Here is a 27,697-nt window from a genome sequence, read left to right as displayed (position 1 = left end):
TAAGGTAGTAAAATAGGAAGTATAACATTTCTCAAATTTAGGTACTTTTTTCCCCCTTAAAGACTTGATTCGTTCCTGTGTATTTAAAAAATTCCCTTAAAAATAGTAAGATTAAAAATTCTTCACATAAAAATAACTTTTAATCCCTAGTTTAGACATCATTCTAAAGTTGATTTAAACTTTAAAAGAAATATAGAACATATTGTGTTTTAGAGGAAGGAAGTTCAAAATAATTTTCTATCCATGATTAAGTTGGTTTTAATATTAAGGAATTCAGCCCACACAGCAAATTATCAATGGCTGGATTATAGTAATGGTTTTAAAATTTTAAGTCATACCAATATACCTAGAGTCTATTAACTTGCAATTTTTCCTTTTAAAGAATAAATGTGTAAGCCTGACATAACCACAGACTCAGAATCCCTAGAGTAACTATAATATGTTCTATTAAAAGTGTCCTGGGCAAAGTGCCCAAAATGAAATCAACCCTATTCATCTGCTATCCTCTGTATTATCTAGGCCAATTTCCCCTTCTCTATCTTGCTGTGCTCCAGAACTATTTTTAAAAGCTATAAATGTTTTTGGTGAAAGAACAAACCCACCAATTACTCAATGTGCTCTCTGCTGATTGGTTGTTACTTGACGTTCATTGGACAAACTACTTAAGGGAAGGGAGTTGGGGTCAGATTAATCATGGGTCCATTCAATTAAGCAACAGGTGGCCATCAAAGCACTCTGAGGGCTCTACTTCCCCAAGGAACTAGGGGAAAGAAACGCATTATCAATGTTTCTTCCATTGCAAGTTTATTCTGTTAAAAAAGAGAAAACAGCCCGGCCGGTGTGGTTCAGTGGTTGACCTATGAACCAGGAGCTCAAGGTTTGATTCCCGGTCAGGGCACACATCCGGGTTGTAAGGCTCGATCCCCAGTAGAGGACGTGCAGAAGGCAGCCGATCAATGATTCTCTTTCGTTACTGATGCTTCTACCTCTCTCTCCCTCTCCCTTCCTCTCTGAAATCAATTAAAAAAATTTTTTTTAAAAAAGAGAGAAAACACAAGTCACTTAAGTCCCACTGTCACCAAACCAAGACTTAATACCTAAATTAATTACAGTTGCGGCCTCTCCCAGGAATGGAATCTTAAACCAGTCCACCAGGAATTACCTGGTTACCACTAATAAGGTAGTCTGCCTGACAGGCCCCTGCTGTCCCCTAAAGGAAGGTGACCGTGCCACAACCAATCCCCTTTTTGCCTGGCCAGCTCCCTTCTGTCTATAGAAGTCTTCCATCTTGTACAGCTCCTTAGAGCTCCTCTCTGACTAAATGGGATGCTGCCTGATTCATTAAGAGATGAATAAAGCCAGTAAGATTTTTAAAATGTACTCAGTTCAATTTTGTTTTTTAGTACTTCTATCATTTGGATTTCAGATTATTTCTGAATTCCCAAATTATAAAAATAAAATCATGACGAACATATTGAATATAAATCTTTAGACACATTTAAAATATCTTTTTTTATTGATTTCAGAAAGGAAAGGAGAGTAAGAAAGAGAGAGAAACAATGATGAGAGAGAATCATTGACTGGCTGCCTCCTGCACACCTTCCTCTGGGGATAGAGCCTGAAACCTGGGCATTTGCCCTGACTGGGAATTGAACCATGACCTCCTGTTCATAGGTCAATACTCAACCACTGAGCCATGCCAGCCGGGATAGACAAATTCTTAATATCTACAGGATATTTCCAGAAATGGTCAAAAGGAAATAGGGTTTTGACACATTCTGCCCTTCAAAGTCTATTTATGGTACTTTTTATAATTGTCAATTTTATATGTAAAAGATAATCTTACTTTTAATTTCCATTTATTAGGGGATTTCACTTTTTTCTCATGTTCATTGTACATCTATAAGGATTTACAATGACTCCTTGGGATATTTAGGAAAAGGCTTTCTATAGTGCACTATAGCAGTAGCAGGTCAATCAGACAAATTTGTCATTTAACTGAACTATAAAGCTTGTCACTGAGCAGGAAGGCCCATTATAGCAGCTATTACTAATCATTTGGACCAATATACATTTGTAATCTAAATTTGTCATTTAAGAAAGAGCAGCCATCATTTTAGATGCTGAAATCAATAAGATTAATGCCTTATAGTGCTAGCTTCTGGCTTTGGGACCAATTTTACAGACTCAGCTCCTTTGTGATCAAAACGAAATCTGACAGATGTTCTTCCTCCTCTTATCCATTTAATATACTTTAGAACCTTTCATAGTAATGATCAAAATCTGGGCTAGCTTTTTAAATGGGCAAGGCAGCCTATTTCCCTAAGTATGTAACCATTTAGATGCCTTTAAAACTTATCTGGAGCGCAAAAGTATTATTGGATCCAGACATCATTCTGGATATTTATATAGAAACGGGAATATCTATTCCTGCTGCAAACTTTCCACCTCAATATCTTACAGGACAACTATTTCCACAGTAATTAGCTGCGAGGACTTTACAAGACAACCAAATAATAAGTACTTTATATGGTCAAGAACCCGAGGCCCAAGAAAGTTAGGTGTGTAATGAAATAACGGCAACTGCCCTAACGGGTTTGGCTCAGTGGATAGAGCGTCGGCCTGCGGACTCAAGGGTCCCAGGTTCGATTCCGGTCAAGGGCATGTACCTTGGTTGCGGGCACATCCCCAGTAGGGGTGTGTAGGAGGCAGCTGATTGATGATTCTCTCTCATCGATGTTTCTGACTCTCTATCCCTCTCCCTTCCTCTCTGTAAAAAATCAATAAAATATATTTAAAAAGAAAGAAAACGGCAACTGTTCAAGAATAGCATGACTATACCCAACGGCCACAATTTTTTTACCCATTTGTCAGTGTCTTGTATTCTGTCTAAATTCAGACTTGCAGAAAACCTGCGAAGACTATCTTTTCATGTCAACTTCATGTCATAAATCATTTGGATTTCCTGAAGTCTGGTCTCAGAGCTGCTACTTGCTTTAAGGCAAAAAAATGTTTCACAGCAACCTTTGTTTTCTGCTAAAATGACAGTCTTTCCAAATCACCCATCATAACTAGTGCCATATATCTAAACACACATACAAATACTATGTTAACCTTTACCAACCTGTTAGTATGACGTTTTAAACTTTGGTAGGGGGGTAAGAGATCAACTAAAGGACTTGTATGCATGCATATAAGCATAACCAGTGGACATAAGACATTGGGGGATAGGGGAGGCTAGGGGACTGTCTAGGGCGGGGGGATAAAATGGACACATATGTAATACCCTTTGTAATACTTTAAGCAATAAAAAAATAAATAAATAAATAAATAAATAAATAAATAAATTAGAAAGATCTCACCACGCCAAGCATAAACAATATAATTGCCTCCATATGGTAGTGGATAATTAACTTCTAATTCTTGAGAGAGTCTATAATAAGCAATATGATACATTCCGGTAGGAAATTGTTTAATAGAAACTTGTGGCACAGGAACATCTGTGAAACACAGTCAACCATACCACCCAAGGTCTCTATGCTTCTATTATAAATCAAGTCACCATCACACAGCTGCTACCATATCTCGAATGGGGTTTTCAACTGCTGTCTAAGCAGTTAAATCTCACAAACTGATTTCTATGAAAAGTTTTCAAATTTGGGGTTAAAATTGTGGAATTACCTAGATTGCATATGTAATATGTTACTTCTATTACAGTGCACGGAGCCTAATTTATTTGATTCTGTTTTGTTCCAACTCTTAGAAAATTTTAGGGGACTCAGGTCCTGCTATGAACTCTGAAGAGCACAATGTGATTTGAAAGGTTCTAAAAATATCACAGGTTTGCCTTGGCTCACTTGGAAGGGCGATGATTCAATTACAAGTGTCAAAATTTGATTCCTGATTTTTCAGGATCTGACAGCTGAAGTAAATCTTGCCAGGATTCCCTTATCCTCATTGTGCTTCTCTCTGAAGTATTTAAAGATTTCATAATCTTTGCAATTTAGCTCTAGGATTTTAGGATTGCAGTTGGTAGCTGTAGAATGAATTGGTTGGGCCTTTTAAAAATATATATATATTTTTTATTGATTTCAGAGGAGAAGGAAGAGGTAGAGAGAGACAGAAACATCAATGATGAGAGGGAATCATTGATCGGCTGCCTCTGCACACCCCACACTGGAGATCGAGCCCGCAACTCAGGCATATGCCCTGACCGGGAATCAAACCATGACCTCCTGGTTCATAGGTTGACACACAACCACTGAGCCATGCCAGCTGGGCTTGACTGGGCCTTTTTAAAGCTGCTTATAAATATTACTTGAATAAGCACATTTTTTAAAGTAGGTATTGACAGCAAAACAGCTAAGCTCTTGAAACGGTTAGGGGAGAAAACACAATGGACTCTATACCCATGCACCACAAACCAGGAAAGACCTTTCAATGCATGAAGCGCCAATAGAACCTTAACCAGAGGTTCATTTGTTGCTGTAAAAAAGTTCAGACCCAAAAGGCATGCATTTATCATTTGAATGACAGCTCTGGGAAGGGGGCACTGCATCACTGGGGCTGATTTTTGTTTGCTTTGCTAATAGAGAGATCAGGGTGATTACAACGGTAGCCATGTCGCACTACTACAAGAAGCACAAGTACTATTTTTTTGCTCTCCAGTAAGTGAAACAAGTCATCAAGCTCAGATTGCCTATGAAAGCAGAAATCTCATCACTTACCAAAAGAACTGACTGGAGGCTATCATATTAAATGGCAAATATAGGTTTATGGCCAGGCATTTATTTATTTACTAGAGGCCTGGAGCACGAAATTCATGCACAGGTAGGGTCCCTAGGCCTGGCCTGCAATCAGGGCTGATCTGTGGGGCAACTGGCAGGGTGATTGAGGGGCCCCCCCCACTCACACCTGCCTTGGCCGGCCTGCCACCTGCCACTCGCCGACACCGCCCCCTAACCCCAACACCACTGTCACCAGTGGCCTCCCTCTGTGGGGCGACCAGGGGGCAATGGGAGGAGGGGGGGGGGGGCTGCTGGCACCCGCCTTGACTGGCCTGTGGCCTGCGGATGCTCCAGTGTTGAGCGTCTGCCCCCTGGTGGTCAGTGCACATCATAGCGACTGGTCATTCCACTGGTCGTTCTGCCATTTGGTTGATTTGCATATTAGGCTTTTATTATATAGGACTTATAAAAATCCTCACCCAAGGACATGCTTTCTTTTTTAATATATATTTTATTGATTTTTTACAGAGAGGAAGGGAGATGGATAGAGAGATAGAAACATCAATGAGAGAGAAACATCGATCAGCAGCCTCCTGCACACCCCCTACTGGGGATGTGCTCACAACCAAGGTACATGCCCTTGACTGGAATCAAACCTGGGACCCTTCAGTTCGCAGGCCGACACTCTATCCACTGAGCCAAACCGGCTAGGGCAGGACATGCTTTTTTATTGATTTGAGAGAGAGAGGAAGAGAGAGAGAGAGAGAGCGAGAGGGGGGGAGAGAGAAACATTGATGTGAGAGTGAAACATTGATCCCCCATAGAGGACGGATCCTGCAACCCAGGTATGTGCCCTGACTCAGAATTGAACCCAGAACCTTTCCACACACAAAGGATGATGCTCAACCAACTGAACCCCATCATCCAGGGCTATGGGCAGGTATTTAAAAATTACTTTGTCTATACAATGAAATAAACAATTATGGTTAGGATTATTTTCATCTTTCTATGAAAGAATATGTCTATATTAGATTATATTAGTTATACATTTTTGTCTGGGTTTTCTATACATTTACCAAGTGCCTATTATAGGCAGCTATTAAGTAAATGGTAGTGAGCACGAGATATGCCCCAGTCATCATGGAGCTGACTGGTTTCTTAGGGGAGGCAGAAACTGAGCAAGTGATCTTAACTGTTCTCTGTGTTACCACACACGTGAATACATATGAGGGTTGTGAGGTGTGAGCTGGGAAAATAATTACAGGCTATGCTTCCTGGAAGAGAGGTTACTTAAGCTTTCTGTTATCTTAAAAAAATCATACTGATCACAGCAACCTTTGATTGACAACTCAGAGTCATAATCATGACCATTAACTATTATGCTTGCTACCATACTGTCTTTATATCTCCTCTCACACTGAATCTGCATAAAGTAAGACATTTCTATGTAAAGATTTTTAAAACATTCCAGATTATGGAAAACTGAAGTCACTTAATATTAAAATCATGTCCCAATATTTGAAGTTATCATAACTTGAAATAACAGCAACAATTTGTACTTTAAGTATGTGCAGTTTATTGTATGCTAAGTATATCTCAATAAAGCTGTTTGGGGAGGAAGAAGAAACCCTCTGTGTGACAAAAGACTCTGTATAGAAAGAGACAGCTGCCGTAACCGGTTTGGCTCAGTGGATAGAGCGTCGGCCTGCGGACTGAAGGGTCCCGGGTTCGATTCCGGTCAGGGGCATGTGCCTTGGTTGCGGGCGCATCCCCAGTGGGAGATGTGCAGGAGGCAGCTGATCAGTGTTTCTCTCTCATCGATGTTTCTGGCTCTCTATCTCTCTCCCTTCCTCTCTGTAAAAAAGCAATAAAAGTATATTTAAAAAAAAAAAAAAAAGAAAGAGACAGCTAACAGACTAGAAGAAAACAACTATCCCGATTATGATCCAGAATATAGGTAAAAATATGATAAACAGATAGGGAAACACAATCCATTAGAAAAAAAATGGAGAAATAAAATAAACAGAAAAATGACAGGAGAAATCTAAATGACCAAATATGTATGTGGCTAGATACTCAATCTAATTCCTAATCAAGAAAAATGAAAATTAAAGCAAAATATTGTCAGAATGCCAAAAATTAAAAGATTGAGGATCAAATGTGGTGGAGAGTTTTAAGTAAGAGAGGAAACATATACTCTTATACACTTTTGGTGCCACAACCAGACCAGTGATCAAACCTGAGAATCTTTGGTGCAAGGGCGGATGCTCTAACCACTTAGCATATCGTCCAGGACACTACTACTTCTTATACTCTCTCACCTAGTGTGTATACAGATGAGTGGCAAAGAACATAATTTTTTTTTTTTGGTGGTTACCATGTGGTATCAAATGAAACCCCAGTAAAGTCCATCTATCCTATATAATAAAAGACTAATATGCAAATCGACCGAATGGCAGAATGACTCGTCACTATAACGTGCACTGACCACCGGGGGCAGATGCTCAACGCAGGAGCTGCCTCCGGTGGTCAGTGTGCTCCTTCAGGGGGAGTGCTGCTCAGCCAGAAGCCCGGAGCCAAGCTCACTGCTTGAGCACAGCAGCGGTGGCGGGAGCCTCTCCTGCCTCTGTGGCAGCGCTAGGAATGTCCAACTGCCAGCTTAGGTCCTCTCCCTGCAGGAAGTAGACCTAAGCCATCAGTCGGACATCCCCCAAGGCTCCCAGACTGTGAGAGGGTGCAGGCTGGGATGAGGGACACCTCCCCCGCACACCTCCCAAGTGCATGAATTTCATGCACCAGGCCTCTAGTATTATATAATTGTAAGTATAACAAACTTTTTCCCTTTTGTTCATATGGCTTATCACTTTATCAAAGTAGAAAATAAAATTTCTCTACCAAGATTTGTTACTTATAAGATTATGCTGAATGTTCCCCAATACCCTCTGTTCTTTTAGGTAACTGCCAAGTAAGTGGTTTACTTGATTTGTCCTAGTTTCTGGCCATTCCTTAAAAATTAACTTGACTACCCTTAAAAAAAAAAGAATGCTTTTTCTGTCATTGGATACTTCTCCTATACAATATATTTAGTCAAAAATAAAGGCTAATAGCTAGCTGGTGTGACTCAGTGGTTGAGCATCAACCTGTGAACCAGGAGGTTGTGGTTCCATTCCCAGTCAGGGCACATGCACAGGTTTTAGGCTCAGTCCTCAGTACGGAGCGTGCAGGAGGCAGCCAATCAATGATTCTTTCTCATCATTGATGTTTCTCTCTCCCTCTCCTTTCCTCTCTGACATTAATAAAATATATATATTTTTTAAAACTTAAAAATAAATAAATAAAGGCTAATAGCTTGGCACTAGGTTCTTGTGCCTCTACTTGCATACAGGGAATAGCTAATGATGGATTATAAGCACCACTCATGCCAAATGTGGCCATATCAATTACTATTTCCTGTCAATTGGGCAGCATTTTCTTAAGAAAAGATAAAAATGCTAGGAGCTAACATGTTCTCTTATAAAGCAGAATTGCTGCATAATTAATCTTTTTTTTTTTTCTTGGCTAGCAAGGATGTCACGAAGCACATGCTGTTGGCTTCCAAGTATCATTTAAAATACTCCCATGTCTCAAAGCAATCTGGAAGTAGATGTTAAAAGCCAAAGGAATGTTTCAATCAAGTGTTGACTTTTGAAAACCTACCACTTCCCCAATAAGCTAAAAGGCATACTGGGAGGTTACAATCAGAAAGAAGCATCGCAGAAAAAAAGTGTTTGGCACAGTGAAGGTTCACTGCAAATTTGTAACAGTATGAATTCAACAACTTTTCAAAGCCAAAATGAGGTCTGGACAGAGCAGCTTTTCAAAGTAGCCTTTGCTGAGGCCTCTTAGCTAATGTAAAATAACAAAGCTGTAAGAGGTGGTAAAGTACAAGCAATGTTTAAGATTAAAATGTGAAAGAAAAAAAAAAAGATTAAAATGTGATCTACCACTTGATTTGCTAAAAAAAAAAAAGCACTGAGCTAAAGATAAGATATTTTCCTTCCTTCATTCTTTTTTGAGCTAACTTTATAAAAAGGAGATGGGGAATTATATTTTTGGTGCTTAAGTTTAATCACCAAAAAGGACAATTATTACTTGTCCTACTACTAATCTCATGAGCCTGACAAAATGATAAATAACAGCTGTTAAAGCACTGTTCAAAATTTAAAATGTATATAGCAATGCAAGATATAACTGTATTTTTAAGCTTTGTAAACATCCACAATGAAGTAATTTTAAAGGTGTCAGTGCAACTGGTCAAACACACATTACTGACAAAGTTACTTAGTGGTGATTGTTCTCAGCCCTCTATGAAATTGCATTTATCAACAATTATGAATTTTTTTCTTATCTGTTCCTACTCATTTGATTTCACTTTTATAAAATAAACCCAGTTTAAACCCACTTAATTAAAGAGTGGAAATTTAGAATATTAGCTCATAAAATCATTAAGATCTGTCATTGTACATCAAGAATATCTTAATATTACTACACAGAGTTTTCAGTTATACAGAAAGAGGTTTCATAAAATAATATTAACTTCCCATTATTGACATTAAAAAAAAAAGGCAAAAGTATTCATGGTTTCAAACAAGAACAATACTCATATCCTTGTCCCATGAGAGACTTCAACTTACCTCATCTCCCTTCAGAACTTCAGTGCCATCAAACTCCCGGGCCTGGTTTGTCTTCACAGACACCTCCCGCTCTAGGCTGGCTAACTTCTCCTTTGTTTCCTGCAGTTCCTCAGCTTTTGCTTCTTTTTTACGTGAAATTATGGATGCCTAATTGAGCATTAAATGCCAACGTAAAATAAAACATATCCAATCAACATTCTGTTAAATTGTGAAATTCTCTGTTTTAGAGTTTACCAAGCTAAAATTTCAATGTAAGCATATCCACCAGGATGGCTACAATAAAAAGACAGATAATAACAAGTATTGGCAAGAATGTGGAGAAATCAGAACTTTCATACACTGTTGGTAGGAATGTAAAATGGTATAGCTCATAGGAAAGCAGTTTGGCATTTCCTCGGTGTTAAATAAATTATCATATGAACCTGCAACTCCTAGAAAGATAGTCAATGGAGAGAAAACCATATTTCCACACAAAAACTTGTATTAAAATGTCCATAGCTGCATAATTCCTAATAGCCAGAAAGTAGAAACAACCCAAATGCCCATCAACTGATGAATGAGTGAACAAAATGTGAAAGTATCCATACAATGGAATGTTATCCAGTAATAATAAGGAATGAGGTATTGAAACATGCTACAACACGGGTGAACTTTAAAAACAGTAGTTTATGTGATATGCTGTTGGAATTAAAATTTTAAAACCTTATTTTAAATATTCTGAAATATTTATAGATGAAATGATATTAAATCTAAGGTTTGCTTCAAAATAATCCAGTTGGGCTGGCGGTTCTGACACCAGAAGGCCATGATTGCTATAACTTAGGGAAACAGGAAGGTGAACTACCTTCCCTACCTTGGTATATGGTTGAAATTTTCTATTGTAAAACGGTTTTTAAAAATTCTAACATCCTTGAATAGTGCTTTGTTACGTAGCTCAGTATTGCCTGAGGTTACAGAATGCTCTTCACACTAAACTCCTGTCTGGGTTCTTTTCAGAGAATTCATGGCTTTCATCTGACTCTTTGGTCTAGAAATACATTACAACATATATAATCTCATGATCTAATAGTTGTGGAAAAAATGATAAATGCCTTAACAGCGGTTCTCAACCTGTCGGTCGTGACCCCTTTGGCAGTCGAACGACCCTTTCACAGGAGTCGCCTAAGACCATCCTGCATATCAGATATTTACATTACAATTCATAACAGTAGCAACATTACAGTTATGAAGTAGCAACGAAAATAATTTTATGGTTGGGTCACAACATGAGGAACTGTATTTAAAGGGCCAGAAGGTTGAGAACCACTGCCTTAGCACTAAAATTTAATTCATTCTATTCTTGCAAACTAACTTTAATCTTGAAACGATATATTGCCTTTAATTCACTAAAGATTACAAATATTTTATTTTTATTTATATCACTTAAGGTAACCTTTCATTTAAATAATCAAATTCCACATTCACAGATATAAACACAAACAGCCCTATCACCACAGTTGGCAGAGGCAAAGGAAACTAAGCATTATCAGGTGTATTGCATTTCAAACTTGAACACGCGTCTTTTGTAGCTTTTTCCTAAGTTCCTTGTTATAATCTGGAGATTAGCAATGACAGAAGGACACTGAGTGCTTTCTTCCTTCTCACTTTAACACTACAAATAACACAGCCTGTGGTGTTTATGAAGATGCTCAGAGCTAAGTGGACCAAAAGAATGGGCTTACCTGTTGCCTATATAGTGAGAGTTTGCCTTCAATTGGCTCATTTCTCAACATTTTCTTTTCAATCAGCTGATTGATCTGTGTATTTATTTCATTTATCTAAAACAGTATGAAAATAAAAAAGGTTAAGCCTCTCCCTATGATTATACAAAGTAAGGGACAATTGGCCCAGCCAAGCTTTGAATTTATAGTTCTTATCATCAGTGATTAGATGGTTCCATTAATGTTATGAGTGGGTTGTTACGATTACTTTTAGAAATAATGAACACTTCGTGGTTCATGATAAATATTTACACAGTATTATTACTTACATGGATTTAACCATCCATGCCTAAATTAGCCTAAAGTATTCAGCATGAAATATTTATACATTCTTATAAAAAAGAATTTTTTAAAATCTGAAGTTATCCCCTCTTCTAGCTTGTGACTTTCAAGTCACTGCAAGTGATAAAATCCAGACTAACATTCCATAGGGATTTTATAAGGAATTCATGAACCCAGCTGAGAGCTGACATGGATGACATCTAAAAACCTTCCTGTTCAAATGATCTGTGGTTCTCCCATAGCAGTCATTTATTCCACTCATTAATCCAAACCTTTCCCAATGTAATAAAACTGACTAAGCCCACAGAAGCATATAGTCCCTTAACAAATTTAAAAAATTACATGATTTTCAGTATATCTGTCTATCCTCTGAAAAAAACTAGAGTTCCCTTGTTAATTCTATGACATTGAATTTGAGCCAAATCTGACTTGGCCATCTAATTTCTATAAGAAAATTAAAAGAATAAAATGATCAAAATTATGTATTTAGTTGTAGTGGCTGTTGAGCACATTAAAGGGTCAGCAAATCAAAAACGGTTCAATTTTCATGATATTTGGTATTTTTAAAAAAATACACATCTGATTAGTGTTTTGTTTCTAGGGAGCAAAAGTGTTATAATATGATAGCAGGTTTCAATGAGAATTACAAAAAAAATTTAGTAATTCCAAAGCTGGCATAAAAGGCTAATAAAATATATTAGGCTTTAAATATAAAATTGCTACAATATTATTCTTGGAAACAAAAATTACTGATATTTAAAAGTTGTCATCTTGTTATTATGAATACATTATATTAGCCAATTATATATTATGAATACATAAACCTATGAGTCTATCATATGCATTAATTTATATATCCAAGTTACTTAGTTTCCTAATCAATTGACTAGGTTTTCATAAATCATGTATTATAAGTAACAGCATTACATGCTGTAACTTCTCATAAAGAGCAACTCCTCATAAGAGCTATCAGCTCTTAGGGCAGGCTAACTTAAGAGCCAAGAGTTGGACACTATAGAAAGCAGTTCACATACTTTTCATAGGACTAAGGATGAGATAAAATTGGAAACTATGAAAAGATAATTGTCACTTACTTTAGATTCAAGTTCAAGAAGATCAGAATGGCCCATAGCAGGCTCTGACACCACTTTTTGTAAAAAATGCAATTCTTTTTTCTTGTTCTCTAATTCTTTAGGAAATTTTTCAGTTACCATATATGAATTAAACTTTATCTCCTCCTCTAGTCTCTTCATTAAACCTTTGAAAAGAAAATAAATGAATGTTCAGCCCAAGAGAATAGGTACAGTGACATTCTGTATACTTTAAAATATAAGACCTGGCCCTAGCTGGTTTGGCTCAATGGATAGAGCATTGGCCTGCATACTGAAGAGTCTCAGGTTTGATTCTAATCAAGGGCACATGCCTGGGTTGTGGGCTCAATCCCCAATAAAGGGCATACAAGAAGCAACCAATCAATGATTCTCTCTCATCACTGATGTTTCTATCTCTCTCTTCCTTTCTTAAATCAATAAAAATATATATTTTTTAAAAAGATCTGTATAGTAGGGCATATCTGTCAAAATACCTAGTATATCTACCTGTATAATATCGTATCTGTGTATATAATTTAGTACCATAATAGATTGGCCATTGAAGTCTTTTGCTAATCTACACTAATAAAAAAGAAAGATGGAAATTGACTGTACCTTTGCGATGCCCACCAGCCAGTCAGGAGTGAGTATGCAAATTAACCCAACAAAGATGGTGGGTTAATTTGCATACACAAGCATTGAGTGGCCTTGGCGACAACGCAGGCGTTCCACACCACCCCAGCCGTTCCAGGCCTCTGGGCAGCATGGGAAGGCGGAAAGGCGGCTCCAGCCAGAGTGAAGGCGGTGCCGGCAGGCAGGGGAAGGAAGGCCCATTCTTGCACGAATCTTTGTGCATCGGGCCTCTAGTTAGAATAATAAAAAAACAATTTACAAGGAAGAAATGTTTAAATAATTACAGGAAAAGTAATATTATGATCTTTCCAAATTACCACCTAAGCCCTGGCTAGTAGCTCAGTTGGTTAGAGCATTATCCCAATATGCCAAGCTTACGGGTTCAGTCCCTAGTCAGTGCACATACGAGAATCTACCAGAACATAAACTGATGAACAAAAATAGGTCCAGAGACAAACAAGCATCGAACAGACAGTCAAACTTCAGAGGGATGTCAGGGGAGGGGAGGGGGGGGGGGGGGTAAGAGATCAACCAAAGGACTTGTATGCATGCATATAAGCATAACTAATGGACACAGACACTAAAGGGAGTGAGGGCATGTGCTGGGTGGTGGTGATGGCTGGGGAGAAGTCAATGGGGGAAAAAATAACTGGAACAACAAATCAATGTTTCTCTCTCTCCTTTCCTCTCTCTTTAAAAATCAATTAAAAACAAATTACCACCTAATTATTTTATACTCCTTAAATTAATGCAAAAATAATATTTGCAAAACAAGCCAGATATAGCGTGGGAAATATAGTCAATAATATTGAGATAACTGTGTATGAGGCCAAAGTGGGTGTTTGGGGCAGCAGGGGGACCACTCTGCAGAGTGGTTGGTTTTCTGGCCACTTTGCTGTAATCTGAAGCTGGTGCGGAATGGTACTGAATGTAAATTGTGATTGAAAAGGAAAGAAAAAAAGAAAGAAAAGAAAAGCCAGATATTTTGTTGGGTCACATTTTGCATTTAAGTAAGAAATCCAAGAACCAAATGAAATCCAGCTTCTTTCTTCTGTATGTGGTCCTTTACTCTTTTTCTTTTGCAATACTTCTGAGGCAATTTATAGTTCTATTCTATTACCTCATAAGTGGTAATACATTATAATTTGTCAGCTTCAAAGCACACATTCAAATCCAAAAAAGAAATTATCTACATTCATACATTTTTTCAGTTTTCCATGTTGGGAGTTTTGATTTTGTAAAGTTTATAGTTAAATGGCAAGTTATATTTTTAAGATTTAATAGTTTTCTTATTTTGACAGAGTGCCCAAACATACACACACAGATTTTCAGTGAATAATGGTTTTGTTATAAATTCCCAGCCTAGAGAGCTTTTAAAAGTTTATTTCAGATCTTTCCATTACACGTTTACAAATTCTGGCTTAAGTTTTTAAAACATTGGATTTCCGGTTTAAGTAATCTACGTACGTAGATTACATAATAAACCTGGCCTAAAACCGTAAAAGTATTTTTAGTTCTGTTGTGCTAACCATATATTAACATGTAAAAATTTATTAAAGACAAATTCACGAGTTTTCCATTCATCCCTACAATTTCCCCCCCTTTTTAGGGGCTGGGGAAAGAGAGAGAAGAGAAAGTGTTTAATGAATCACACGATAATGATGTGGTTTCAGATTAAATCTACTTCCTGGCTTCTCTGACTATTAGATGACTAGTTTCTCCATCGTCAGATGACTAGTTTCACCAAAGTTCTTAAATATACCATATGTAACCAGAGATGTAAGGAATCAAAGTCTGAAATGTTTTAAAAGATTTAAAATTCTTAATTTTTATATACCTTACTTTAAAAAAGTTTCTAATTCTAGAAAACACAAACTAATATGTTAATTACGGTAAGCAGATCAATGGTTGCCTGGGGACAGGCAGAGAGGCAGAGAAGGGAGGAGTGAGACATTATGAAGAGGCACAAGGAAATGTTTGGGACGATGGATATACTTGTTATTTTGATGGTTTCAAAACGTATCGATTGTACACTTTAAATAGATACAGTTTATTATTTGTCCATTTTACTCAATAAAGCTGCTTAAAAAAATATAAAAAACAGAATTTCTATCACATTTTAAGTTCTTCTCTTAAAAATTTTAATGTAGACTTTGAAAAGTAGTCATATGTTCCTATGCAGTTTTTTAGAAATTATCTTTTGAAATCCTGGCCTCTAAGATCTCAGTAAACTTTTTAATTAAAAACCCTCTGAAAACATCTTACTGATCCTACTATCATTGAATGAGTAGGTTTTTTTATGTAATCTCACAAATGTGTAGAGTATAAAAATATAGAATGTTTTATAATACGGTTGTTACTCTGAAAAAATACAAATTAGCCCTAACCGGTTTGGCTCAGTGGATAGAGCGTCGGCCTGCAGACTGAAAGGTCCCAGGTTCGATTCCGGTCAAGGGCATGTACCTTGGTTGCGGGCACATCCCCAGTAGGGGGTGTGCAGGAGGCAGCTGATCGATGTTTCTCTCTCATCGATGTTTCTAACTCTCTATCCCTCTCCCTTCCTCTCTGTAAAAAATCAATAAAATATATTTTAAAAAAATACAAATTACATTGGTACACTAAAAATAATTCGCTTGGCCCAGCCAACGTGGCTTAGTGGTTGAGCATCGACCTATGAACCAGGAGCTCATGGCTGGATTCCCAGTCAGGGCACATGTCCCGGTTGCAGGCCCAATCCCCAGTCTGGGGCTTGCAGGAGGCAGCCAATCATTGATTCTCTCAGATCATTGATGCTTCTATATCTTTCTCCCTCTTCCATCCTCTCTGAAATGAATACATATTTAAAAATAATGTGTATGTTATTTAAGTGAATAGAAACTTTTTATAAATCTTTTTTGTTAGTGAAGAATTTAGATGGACCTTATTCAACTAAACACCTGGATTACTAGTAATTAACATCTGCTTAATCTACTCTTTTCCTAAACTGCTGAATACAACCCTTAAACTGTTTCCCAAAAAGTTCAGCAGAGCAAGAACTCTTTAATTTCCTATTCCCTACTCCCTGCCCACCCACAAAAAAACATATATTACATATGTAATACCTTATTTTTATATTTCAACCATTTTTTTCTTATTTGATTCCCCTCCTCTGTGTGGAAAAGATCACTGTTTTCCTATCCAAAGTCAAGGTCTTTACTCTCACCTCCCAACTCCTTAACAGACTTTACTGAGTGCCTGTATGTGTAATCTAGTGTGCAAGGGCCTGGAAATAGAAAGACCAATTATGACTTGGTGACTCGCCTGGAGTTTAGCTGAGTCAGAATTAGATATGCCAACCATTAACACACTGTGGTATTGTTATAGAAGATTCAATGCAAACAGGGTATGGGGGTACAATTGGGAAACGCAGGGAAGGCTGTTATCAATTTTTACCATTTCCTCCTAAATCTTCAATTTGTCTCTTTCCTTCAGCACGTAAACACCACTTTACTACTACCCTCCTGCAATCTAGGCACAGTGCTATCTCATTCATTCGCCCACTCCCTCTCCTGTCCTCTTTTCGAACACAGGAGAGGCTTACCCTTCATCTATCTTCATCCATCATTATTTGCTCAGCCCACTCTCTTTATGTCACTGCACCTTGGTTGGAATGTCTTCCACTCCTTCACCTTTCCAGCTTTAACTTAACTCAGTGGCCACGTCCAGGAAGCCATTTGTCTCTGTGTTAGTGTGTGGTGCTCTGCCTCTTTGTTTGTTCTCATCAAACACTATGCTGAGCTTCATCAGCAAATTCATCGTATTGCACATTGCTGGTCATTCCTCCATTACACTGTGAGCACTTTATAGAAATAATAGGGGCCCGTTGAACGAATTTGTGCACCAGTGGGGTCCCTCGGCCTGTCCTGCAGGATCGGGCTAAAACCAGCTCTCCAACATCCCCCGAGGGGTCCTGGATTACGAGAGGGTGCAGGCCAGGCTGAGGGAAGCCACAGGTGCACAGTCAGGGTTGCGGGAGGTTGGCCAGCTGGGGAGGGACTGCAGGAGGGCTCCAGGGCGTGTCCAGCCTATCTTGCTCAGTCCCAATCGGCCGGACCCCAGCAGCAAGCTAACCTACCGGTCAGAGCATCTACCCCCTGGTGGTCAGTGCACATCATAGTGACTGATCGACCAGTCAACTGTCTGCCTCCTGGTGCACATCTTAGCAAGTGGTTGAGCGGCTTTAGCATACCACTAGCATATTACGCTTTGGTTGGTTGAATGAACAACCGACGACCAGACACTTAGCATATTAGGCTTTTATTATATAGGATTTCTGTTTTCTATTCCTAACATTTAGCACAGTGCCTGACATTCAATAGATGATCAAGAAATACTGAATTAATGGACTGCTGGTTTGAGCCTATTATTTTTATTACTACTTAACAATTTAGCAGCATGTACTAACATATTACATCAATATTTTAAACCAACACCACAAGAGATGCCCTAAACAGAACTGTGTCCATTTTATCCTATATAATAAAAGGCTAATATGCAAATTGACCAAATGGCAGAATGACTGGTCGCTATGATGCACACTGACCACCAGGGGGCATACGCTCAACCCAGGAGCTGCCCCCTGGTGGTCAGTGCACTCCCATAGGGGGAGCGCCGCTCAGCCAGAAGCCACACGGGGAGTGGGCCTAAGCCGGCAGTCGGACATCCCCCGAGGGCTCTCTGACTGCGAGAGGGTGCAGGCTGGGCTGAGAGAACCGCCCCCCTTCCCCAGTGCACAAATTTTGTGCACCGGGCCTCGAGTTATTAAATAAACAATTATGTATTTCCTGGCCCAAATGACTTCTATTTAGACTAGAAAGCCAAAGCAAAATAAAAACTATCAACTCAAATTTAAAAAATGAAATATTACTAATACTGTAAATATCTTTGGATATTCTGTTTAGTTGCCAGAATTAAAACATAACAGTAAGAAATATTTAACCTAATAAAATTAAGGATAACAGATATTACAGAAACACATGTTTAGGCTAACATCTGAAATTGTATTAAACTGTACTGATCAGTCAATTATTTTTCTGCATACCAAATCTTTCAATTCTTATATACATCGCCTTCATTTTCAAAAATTCACTATTAATGATAAGCTCTAATAATTTCTTAATAAGAGTAGGCCTATACAAATTGCTTATTGATATTATTTTTTTAAAGATATTTTTATTGATTTCAGAGAGGAAGAAAGAGGGAGAGAGAGATAGAAACATCGATGAGAAAGAATCATTGATTGGTTGCCTCCTGTCCGCCCCACACTGGGGATCGAGCCACAACCTGGGCATATGCCCTGACTAGGAATTGAACCGGGACCTGCTGGTTCCTAGTTCAACACTCAACCACTGAGCCACGCTGGCCAGGCAGTATATGTTCTTTGGATTTGATGTAGATTCCTTCACATCTTTACCATCAAAAATTAAGATGAATCCAGCCAGTAAGGGGCTCATCTAATCTAAAATTAGAGACCCATGTCATTAGCATAATTGCCCAAATAGGGAAAACACTCGGTGTTATTCTTTGTCTTTATAGCCCTGGCTTTATGATTCACATTTCTTCCATCCATCTTTTTCATAACATCCATCCTAAGTACTTCATATACTCACAGATTAGAGAGCCTCTCTCCACAATGGTTTTCATTATCTTTACCCTCTGACAAAACACTGACTGAACAGGAATTACACCCCAGGTGAAGACTTAAAGATGCCTGTATCAGGACTCCCCTTCATTAGATAGGAAATGACACTCTGAATGCTGAGATATCACTTGATGATAGTTCTCATTAGTTAATTGCTAATCGGTAGTGAGACTACTGATTTAAACTAATATTCTGTGATCGACTACATCATCTAATAATTTCCACTTACTTTCAGGCTTTGCATCTGCTGCCGCATGGCGCATACTTTTCAGCTGGTTTTGTACTCTTTGCAGTCTCTGCACTGCATGAAATAGCTTTAAAATAGAATTAGATCTATTACTTGCTCAGTCTATTGAAACCTACCACTCATACAAACAATGAAAAAATACAAGTTCCACATAACTCCTGTGATATAAAGGAACAAATAATAAGAACCAAGAAAATTGCTATGTTAAATCCCAAATATAAATGGTTCCCTCAATACCCTTTCATGTAAAACTTAAAAAAAAAAGAGCTTTCTGAAATTAAAAAAAAAAAAGTATTTGCTGAATTTGTTGGTCAAAGAAAAATACTTGCTAAAGAATACAGTTACCAGGCTTTTCTTGTTATAACATGGTTTTCTCAACTTTAAGGACTGCAAGCATTCTCACATATGATGTCACAGAATCAAAATTTGATGCCAAGTAACCTCAGGGCCAGGCAGTGTAGTTGCTGCTGCAGTAGAACAACTGTGATGCCAAACAAGTTCTGAGAAAGCCAAACCCCTCAACTGCCCACTTAGAAGGAAATGGAGCTGATCTGAACTGTACTTTTAATGTATAAGTCTACTCAGTTTTAAGAACGACTTTTAACAAAATAAAAGTGATATTTTCCTGGCCAAATTATTTTTTCGTTAAGGCAAAATCCAAAAATGTGGATGGTGGGTGTTTTGGAGCCTTTTCATGATTTGCTTTACCGCTGGAGTAAAATGTAGAGGATACTGTGATCAGTGCAATAGAAGGATGTTATCATAGCACCAGAATCTCAACACCCCTTGAGAGATTCTACAAGTTTCATCAACAGTTTCATTCATGAAACAATGAATATTTGGTAGTGTTGTAACAACATGAGCTCAGCATAGGCCAAAAGGGAGTGTACAGATATATTCTGAGTATAGAGTCCCAAAGGTCCTTGATTCTGTTGGCACCACAAAATACTCTTAGAAGAATATTCTATCATGCTCACAAAGGGAAACATGAACTTCTAAAATTCTTCTTTCTTTACATTTGAATTGTCATAAAGAACTATTTCTTTCATCATGAGAATATAAATTTTCATATGGATACCTGATTCTTTTGTTCCTGTTTCTGTTGTGCAAGAAATTCTTCCCTCTCTTTTTCAACTCGAAGTTGTCTTGCTATTTTAAGCATCCGTTGATGATTCTGAACTGTCTCCACCTACATTAAAGGAATAAGTAGTTCATGTTACTGTCAGGTTAAGGCATGTCACGTGACTCTGACACCCACTTATCATTTCCTTTTGGTAAACTACTCCCTGGAGATGACAGTCAAGCTCTAGATTCCAGGTCCTTGAAGGTTTTGGGCTAGTGCCTAGGGAGATTCCCTTTCAGTCAGGGTTATTTGAGTCCCTCCTCAGATTGAATCCATGCCCTGCTTAATCTTTATTTGCATTCCTAAGTCTCTGCAAGTGCTTAACACTTGGGGCCAAAGTCTTACAGTGCTAATTCTTGCCTTACCCTTTTCTTCAAACGTTCAACTCTCTTAATGAGCTGATCCTTTTCTTCCTCCATTGCACTGATATCCTAAAAAGCAGTCAAGAAGACATTATCAGAAAAAGTATTCTTTGTAGAATGCAGCTAAGGGTTTTATATGATTATGTATCTATCATAATAACCAGAGCATTAGGAATAAAGAACCTCCTTGGGATGAAGGACATTTCTATTCCCCCCATCCCCAATAATTTATTTGGCAGCTTGGTGTTCATCTAGAAAAGCAACTAAAACAGAAATTTATCCTAGGGAAACAATCATAGATATGCAAAAATGCTTAAATTATCTATACTATAGGATATTATTTAATCATTAAAATCATATTGTAGAAAGATAACAATGGGAATATACTAATGATAAAATGATTTAAAAAGCAAAATACACCTAGCTAATTTGGCTCAGTGGATAGAGCATTGGCCTGCGGACTGAAGGGTCCTGGGTTTGATTCTGCTCAAGGGCATGTACTGGAGGCAACCAATCGATGTGTCTCTCTCATCACTGATGTTTCTCTCTCTCTCTCTCTCCCTCTCCCTTCCTCTCTGAAATCAATAAAAATATACTTAAAAAATAAAATAAAATTATAAAAAGCAAGATACCACCCTAGCTGGTTTGGCTCAGTGGATAGAGCCTGTGGACTAAAGGGTTTCGGGTTCAGTTCGGTCAGGGCACATGCCGGGGTTGCGGGCTCGATCCCCAGTAGGGAGTGTGCAGGAGGCAGCCGATCAATGATTCTCTCTCATCATTGATGTTTCTCTCTCTCATCATTGATGTTTCTCTCTCTCATCCCTCTCCCTTCCTCTCTGAAATCAATAAAAAATAAAAATAAATAAAATACACATTTTTTTAAAAAAAGCAAGATACAAATAATTATGGATCGTGTGATCACAAACACAAACACATGCACACACATACACACACACACACACAGCCTGAAAGGATATACAAACAATTAGAAAATTTTTATTTTTTGTTATTTTCTACATCAGATATCTATATTAGTAGATATAGATATATACATATATATGTATATTAGATAGAGACTCAAAATGTAACCTTTTAAAATCATTTACCCTGGCCTCATTAATTTATTCAGCAAAGAACTAGCAAGGTCTTACAAAAGAAAATCTGCCTTTTGCTATCACCAGTTTCGATATAGTTTTAAGACTCATACTGAATTAACTAAAAACAAAAATACTAAACCTAACATTATTCAAATAAAAAATAGATTTTCTTTTCTTTACCCTTCTTATTTCTGCTGTGGAAAATCCAGATGTCTTAAGCTGCTCACATTCTTTATGCAAAGTTTTAAAGGCTTCCATCAACTCTTCATACTAAAAGAACAAGTTAAAAAATGATAAACTAATTACTAGACCCAGTAGGCTTTTCTTAATCAGGTTATCTATAAACTTATAGTGATTACTTAAATCAGTGATTTTCAACCGTTTTCATCTCAAAGCACACATAAATGACTAAAATTCTACCACACACCAAAAGACATTTTTTGCTGATCTGACAAAAAAATAGGTATAATTTTGATTCCTTCACATAGGGTGGCTATTACTGTGTTGGCTATTGTCATTTTTTTGACAGTCTAAGGGAAAAGAGGTCAGTGCCCTTGACGAAATAGTCAGGTATTGCATGTTATAAAAATTCTTGTGGCACACTGGTTGAAAATCGCTGACTTAAATAATTATGAACACAGCATTTGAAAAAATACATCTTTAAACATTTATATAGGACATAAAAAAGCAGGTCTGTAAAATCTGGTCAGTAATCCTTCTCCTGCTTCTTCTCTGGTTACTTTCCTACCTCACACTCTATATTCTCGCTATGCTGATTTTCTTTCAGCCTCTGGAACATCCCCTGCTCTCACTTCCAGTTCACAAACCTTGTTCCCTTTGAGAATATCGTATGAGTCCCCTCATCCCTAACCTGGATAAATCCTATTCCTCCTTCAGGTCTCAGCACAGATACCATTACCCACACAGAAGACTTCTACAGCCCTGTATCAGAATGCCATGACATCAGAGTAGATATCATATGAAATTACAGTTGTCTAGTTACTCATCTGTCTCCCTCCCTTAATATCTTAAGGCCAAAACCCAGTATTACCTCAAAATTCTGGTGAGGAAAATGCACTGAAATTCCAAATTCCTGGCCCTCTGTTTACTTTCAGCCTGACTAAAAAGTCCTCTGAGGTTGCAAGCCCAGCATCTTTGCCTATACAGAGTCTTTGCTGGGGCCCACATATCCCAGTTTTCCTGGGAGAGTGTCAATTTATACCTCGGTCCTGGTATAATTATTGATAGTCCCTTGCTCTCTGATTTGGATGACAAACTATATTGTCACCTTACTGATCAGCAAAGTGCCCTGCAGTCCCAAGCCCAGGATCCAACCTACCCACAATGCTTAAGTAATAAGTTATGCTAAAATCATTAACTTCAGGGTGTGTTCTTTTCTATCCACATGCACCTATCACTGAATTGGTATTTGTGTGCAAATGTCAATATTTTAATACATGGTTGCAGTTGAATGTTAGCTGATAACTGTTTTCCCTTTTGGTGCCACCTGAAAATACAGAGACAGCAAATAAACTAGAGAGAGGTTAACATGTATTTGAACATGTTCTTGAAATCCATTACAGACAGTTTTAAAATACTATTATGTATTGAATACCTGTTTATTGGTATCAGCCACAGTTTCATCCTGAAGAAACTCACTTGGTACCTCCAGTTTTATTAAGAAACGAGCTAAATATGCTCTTTTCTTCAGCTCATTAGTCCTCTGAAGAAGCCAGTGGAGCACAGGGTAAATTACAGGTTTACTTCCAATCACCAGACCCTGACGAAAGGTACTCCTATAAAAAACAAACAAACAAACAAAAAACAAAAATGCATGCACACACATGTGGGCTTATAAGTGAACCTTGAAAAGAGATAATATTTACTCAAAATCTGATTTACAGTGTCCAGATTGCTTTCCATGACAATTTAAAAAGGATAAAAGCAATGCTATTCAATAGTCAGTGTGCACATTAACAATAAAAGTAAAAGTAGGCCTTTAATATATCACTGGAATACGTGGAAAGGTTGTGTTGGAACCATTACCTAGTACAGTCAGCCTTAATACTTCACTTCATTGACTAGGCAGCTTAAGTTATGATTTTCATCTAGGATGGCAGCTAGATGATAAAATGGAATAGTGCATTTGCCTAACTTTTTTGATTAGGAGAAAGAACTGACCCACTTACAACTTCTGCATGACAAAATAACATTAAAAGTTCAAGATTATTGAGCTAGCTGGTTTGGCTCAGTGTATAGAGTGTCAGCCTGTAGACTTGAGGGTCCCGGGTTCGGTTGCGGTCAAGGGCACATGCCTGGATTGTGGGGGGCGTGCAGGAGGGAGCCAATCAATAATTCCTTCTCATCATTGATGTTTCTCTCTCTCTCTTCCTCTCCCTTCCTTTCTGAAATCAATAAAAATATATTTTTTTAAAAAAAGCTCAAGATTATTTTGAAACTCAGTGATGTTCTGAGGCCATAGACTTAGGGAAACCAGGTAGTGCCTAGGAATACTGACAACAGCCTATGAAGGTTTGGCTATTAAAGCATAGTTTAAGGAAAGCAACACATTATACTATTAAATAAATTTTTAAAAATAAATAAAACTTCTCCAAATTAAAGAGAAAAAAAGAAGGCAACATGCAATCAGATTCTTACATGTCTGTGGCATTTCCTGGAGGTTTGTATTTAAGGATACCAAGGAGGCTTAACATCCGTTTGGCTGTTTGCTCTGGCATCTCCTCTCTGATATCAACAACTTGCTAACAATTAAAGAAATTTTAAAAAATGTTATTGTTGTAAATCTAACAAAGAACAACATTTAAACTCACTTACAATCTACTAGAGCATAACAGGCACAATGTTCCTTAATAAAATGGGTAAAGTATGGAGGTCTTCAGATTCCAAGTGAGGGTGTATACAAGTCAGATCAGGATTCTATTAAGAATGTCAAGTGTAAAAACTCTCCAGTGCAGAGACATGAGCTAACTTGCAATACAATAAAACCTTTTGTAAAAGCATTTTTATTCCTGTACTAAATCCATTTATATTTGGAAGTGGGGAAATATTTTCTAAATAAGGTACAAGTTGATAATTTTTGAGCTAATAGAAAAAACTTTAAGATCATTTCCTATTACTTTACAAACATAAGGCCTGTAAAATAAGGCCTCATGAAAATAAAGTCCAGAGAACGCAAATAATTTGCCCAAGACAGATATTGAGAGGCAGAAACTGGCTTTCCTGCCACCGTTTTCATCACAGAGAAAGACAACACTCTTACCTTTGGATCAATCTCAGCCAGGACATCATTGAGAACTTGTAATAGTTGCATTGGCTCCAGGGAATCAAATGTGATTAAATTATAGCTCTTCTTAAAAGGCTCCTTATTGAGATTGTCCACAATGAATTTGATTTGATCACTCATAATCAAGGTCTTATAATTTAAACTAACGAGTAAAAATAGAGAAAAAAATTCCTCAATACTGATAACAAAAGTTCTGGGGGAAACCAGTATTAAGATCATAGGAAGCAGGCATAGAAAGTATAATTCTACATGGAAAAGTTATTTTATTAAAATAAATCAGAGTGGGACAACTTCATTATGAATGCTTCAACATATACTATTAATTTGTAACGCCAAGTGTTTTTGTATATGCATCTTGTGTGACAGCAATCATCTGCATTAACAGGGGCAAATGAATAAATCCCACCTACATTAACATCTCTTCCGTTCTGCTCCACAACATCTATCCAGGGGTAAAGACTTGTTATAGGCTGCAGACATATTTCTAATTTTTAAAACTTAGCCCAGCTGGCATGGCTCAGTCGTTGAGCATAGACTTATGAACCAGAAGGTCACAGTTAGATTCCTGGTCAAGGCATATGCCTGGGTTGTGGGCTTAATGCCCAGTGTAGGGCATGCAGGAAGGAGCCAATCGACGATTCTCTCTCATCATTGATCACTGATGTATGTTTCTCTCTCTCTCTCTCTCTCCCCCCCCCCCTTCCTCTCTGAAATCAATAAAAATATATTAAAAAATTAGCAGCCCAGGTTTAAAAATTAGGAGATATTGTTGCATTAATATCCAGATTTCCAGTCTCTCTTGAAAATCAGATCAGGCAACCCTGGGCCCACATTTTTGCATGACCACACCCAACTCAAGCTGAGTAGAGGCTGCAAGCTTTAGCCTGGGTATGCTTTCTTGGATTTGTTTTGGTTTCCTCCACCAAGCGATCTTCACCCACTAATGTTATGTTTGGCCCTATAGGCTTTGACTCTGCCACCCTTGAGTATTTCAGGACCTCATTTCCTTTGCCTCCAATAAGGTACCAGTCTCCACCTCCCATTCCAAATCACCTATAGGCTTCTCATTGCCCACAAGATAAAGTCCAAACTTCTTGGCTTTTGAGACACTTTAAAATCTAGCTCAAATGAGCTTTCCCCAACTGTATTGCCAAATTGTTACTCTTCACCCTTCAAACCTCCGAAGATGGAAATGGTCACTGCTTCCTAGTTGATCCACCTCTGCCTTCAGTTAATGCTGTTTTCTCCACCTAGAAGGACTGTTCTCCCTTTCCCCCCTCTCCAGAGGTGCAAATCCTAACGGTTTCCTCACCCTACCCTTCAAGGTAAGTTCCTCCAGGAAATGGTTCTTATGCTACACACCAGGTTCTGCATCGGAATAACAGGGCCCGCCTTCCACGTTGACCACATGTAGTGACTCATGTAATACATTTTCTCTTCTCTGCGAAAGCGTAAATTCCATGAGGATATATCCGTCATTCCATCCTCGAACACCCTCTACATCTAAAACAGTGACTACTTCCACTAGACTGAATGAGTAAAAACTGAGTATCTGATTATTTACGTGCTGAACCAGCATTACCAAGGTTTCTTGTGTCGCCTGCATGCAGACATCACTATGGGAAGAAGAAGTAGAATTTTGCAGGCAGGTAATTTTTTTAACTAGCAATGTTTAAAAATGAACTAAAAAAAGAATTTCAAAGTGTGTATACCTTTTTGGGGGGAACACCTGTATATACTTACTTTTCAATAATTTAGAAATTATATATATTATTTATAGCAGAATATATATATATATATATATATATATATATATATAATTTCCCCACCCGCCCCTTTCAAAAATACAAAACCCTTGTAAGACGTTACCAGAAGAAAAGAAACTAGTTGGGCTCCCCGCTGGCCCCCCAGCTTTCTGAGGGTCACGCGCTGAGGACAGAGACGTGCTGCGCAGGTAGGCTGTCTGTGCCCCGTGGGCTCCGCGCTCTAAAATTAGCAAAAGCAATTACTCTCCCTCTTCCAGAGGAAAGATGCCACACTAATTCACAAGCGCCTACCCTCAGAAGAACATAAAAACCCGAGGGGGGGGGGGGAGGGGACGGGCAAGAATTAAAACCAGGACGAGCGCTTATCTGGCACAGAGCGGGACAGAAACCACGCGCTCTGGACAGCAACTCGCAGGAGTCCGCAAAATAGTGTCCCCCCGACCCCAGGGCTCGGGAAAGGGGACCGGACCCCACGTCACACCCGGGCACCTCGGGGCTTCCCGACGACTCATTCCGCCGGGGAACGGCCTTGGACCCGGTCACCGCTGCGACCCCTCCGCTTGCCGCACTGGGAAGGGGATGGGAGGCACTTTTCTCCTATCTCGGGGTTCGGGGAAGTTTCCGAGCACGGGTCGGCGAGGTTACCTCAAATTTTCTTCAGGAAACCACTGTCCCCCACCCCCAGGACGTCCCCGGGCTCTAGCGGGTTCCTAGAGACGAGCTCCTTGGCAACGGTTGCTAGACAGTGGGACACGTCACTTCCGGTGGGGCGCCGCGTTTCCGGGGGACCCAGGCGCGGGCGCTGCGGCCCCGGCGCGGGAGGGGGAAGGGAGGATGGGTGGGTGCCGGGCCCACGTGCGAAATGGGGTTCCGCGTCCGGAGCCACTGTGGGCAGCCTAGAGAATTTGGGGTTGTTACCCCGGCGGTAAACTTCCCCGAACGTTCTGCAGTT

At 38.6% G+C, this 27,697-nt stretch overlaps 1 protein-coding gene across 6 annotated transcripts in view; it reads right to left on the bottom strand.

Moving 5' to 3' along the window:
- Positions 1 to 27,493, bottom strand: part of IFT81 (intraflagellar transport 81) — a 52,557-nt gene extending 25,064 nt beyond the window's left edge. For 2 of the 6 annotated variants that reach the window (XM_036354343.1, XM_036354348.1), the window contains exons 1-11: positions 27,391 to 27,493; positions 24,956 to 25,121; positions 24,334 to 24,437; positions 23,291 to 23,471; positions 21,856 to 21,945; positions 20,582 to 20,647; positions 20,172 to 20,282; positions 19,076 to 19,160; positions 12,537 to 12,700; positions 11,122 to 11,217; positions 9,401 to 9,547 (exon numbers count right to left, since the gene is read on the bottom strand). In XM_036354343.1, the coding sequence (XP_036210236.1) occupies positions 9,401 to 9,547; positions 11,122 to 11,217; positions 12,537 to 12,700; positions 19,076 to 19,160; positions 20,172 to 20,282; positions 20,582 to 20,647; positions 21,856 to 21,945; positions 23,291 to 23,471; positions 24,334 to 24,437; positions 24,956 to 25,099 (1,188 nt within the window). In that variant the 5' untranslated portion in view covers positions 25,100 to 25,121; positions 27,391 to 27,493. Of the gene's footprint in view, positions 1 to 9,400; positions 9,548 to 11,121; positions 11,218 to 12,536; positions 12,701 to 19,075; positions 19,161 to 20,171; positions 20,283 to 20,581; positions 20,648 to 21,855; positions 21,946 to 23,290; positions 23,472 to 24,333; positions 24,438 to 24,955; positions 25,122 to 26,341; positions 26,589 to 26,848; positions 26,966 to 27,234; positions 27,370 to 27,390 lie in introns of those variants that run through there. The other 4 variants (XM_036354344.1, XM_036354345.1, XM_036354346.1 and 1 more) reach the window with 4 other exon arrangements.
- Positions 27,494 to 27,697: the final 204 nt, after the last annotated feature.

Source organism: Myotis myotis, unplaced genomic scaffold, assembly GCF_014108235.1.
Source record: "Myotis myotis isolate mMyoMyo1 unplaced genomic scaffold, mMyoMyo1.p scaffold_m19_p_20, whole genome shotgun sequence".
NCBI classification, from domain to species: Eukaryota; Metazoa; Chordata; class Mammalia; order Chiroptera; family Vespertilionidae; genus Myotis; species Myotis myotis.
This window is presented reverse-complemented; position numbering and strand designations above follow the sequence as displayed.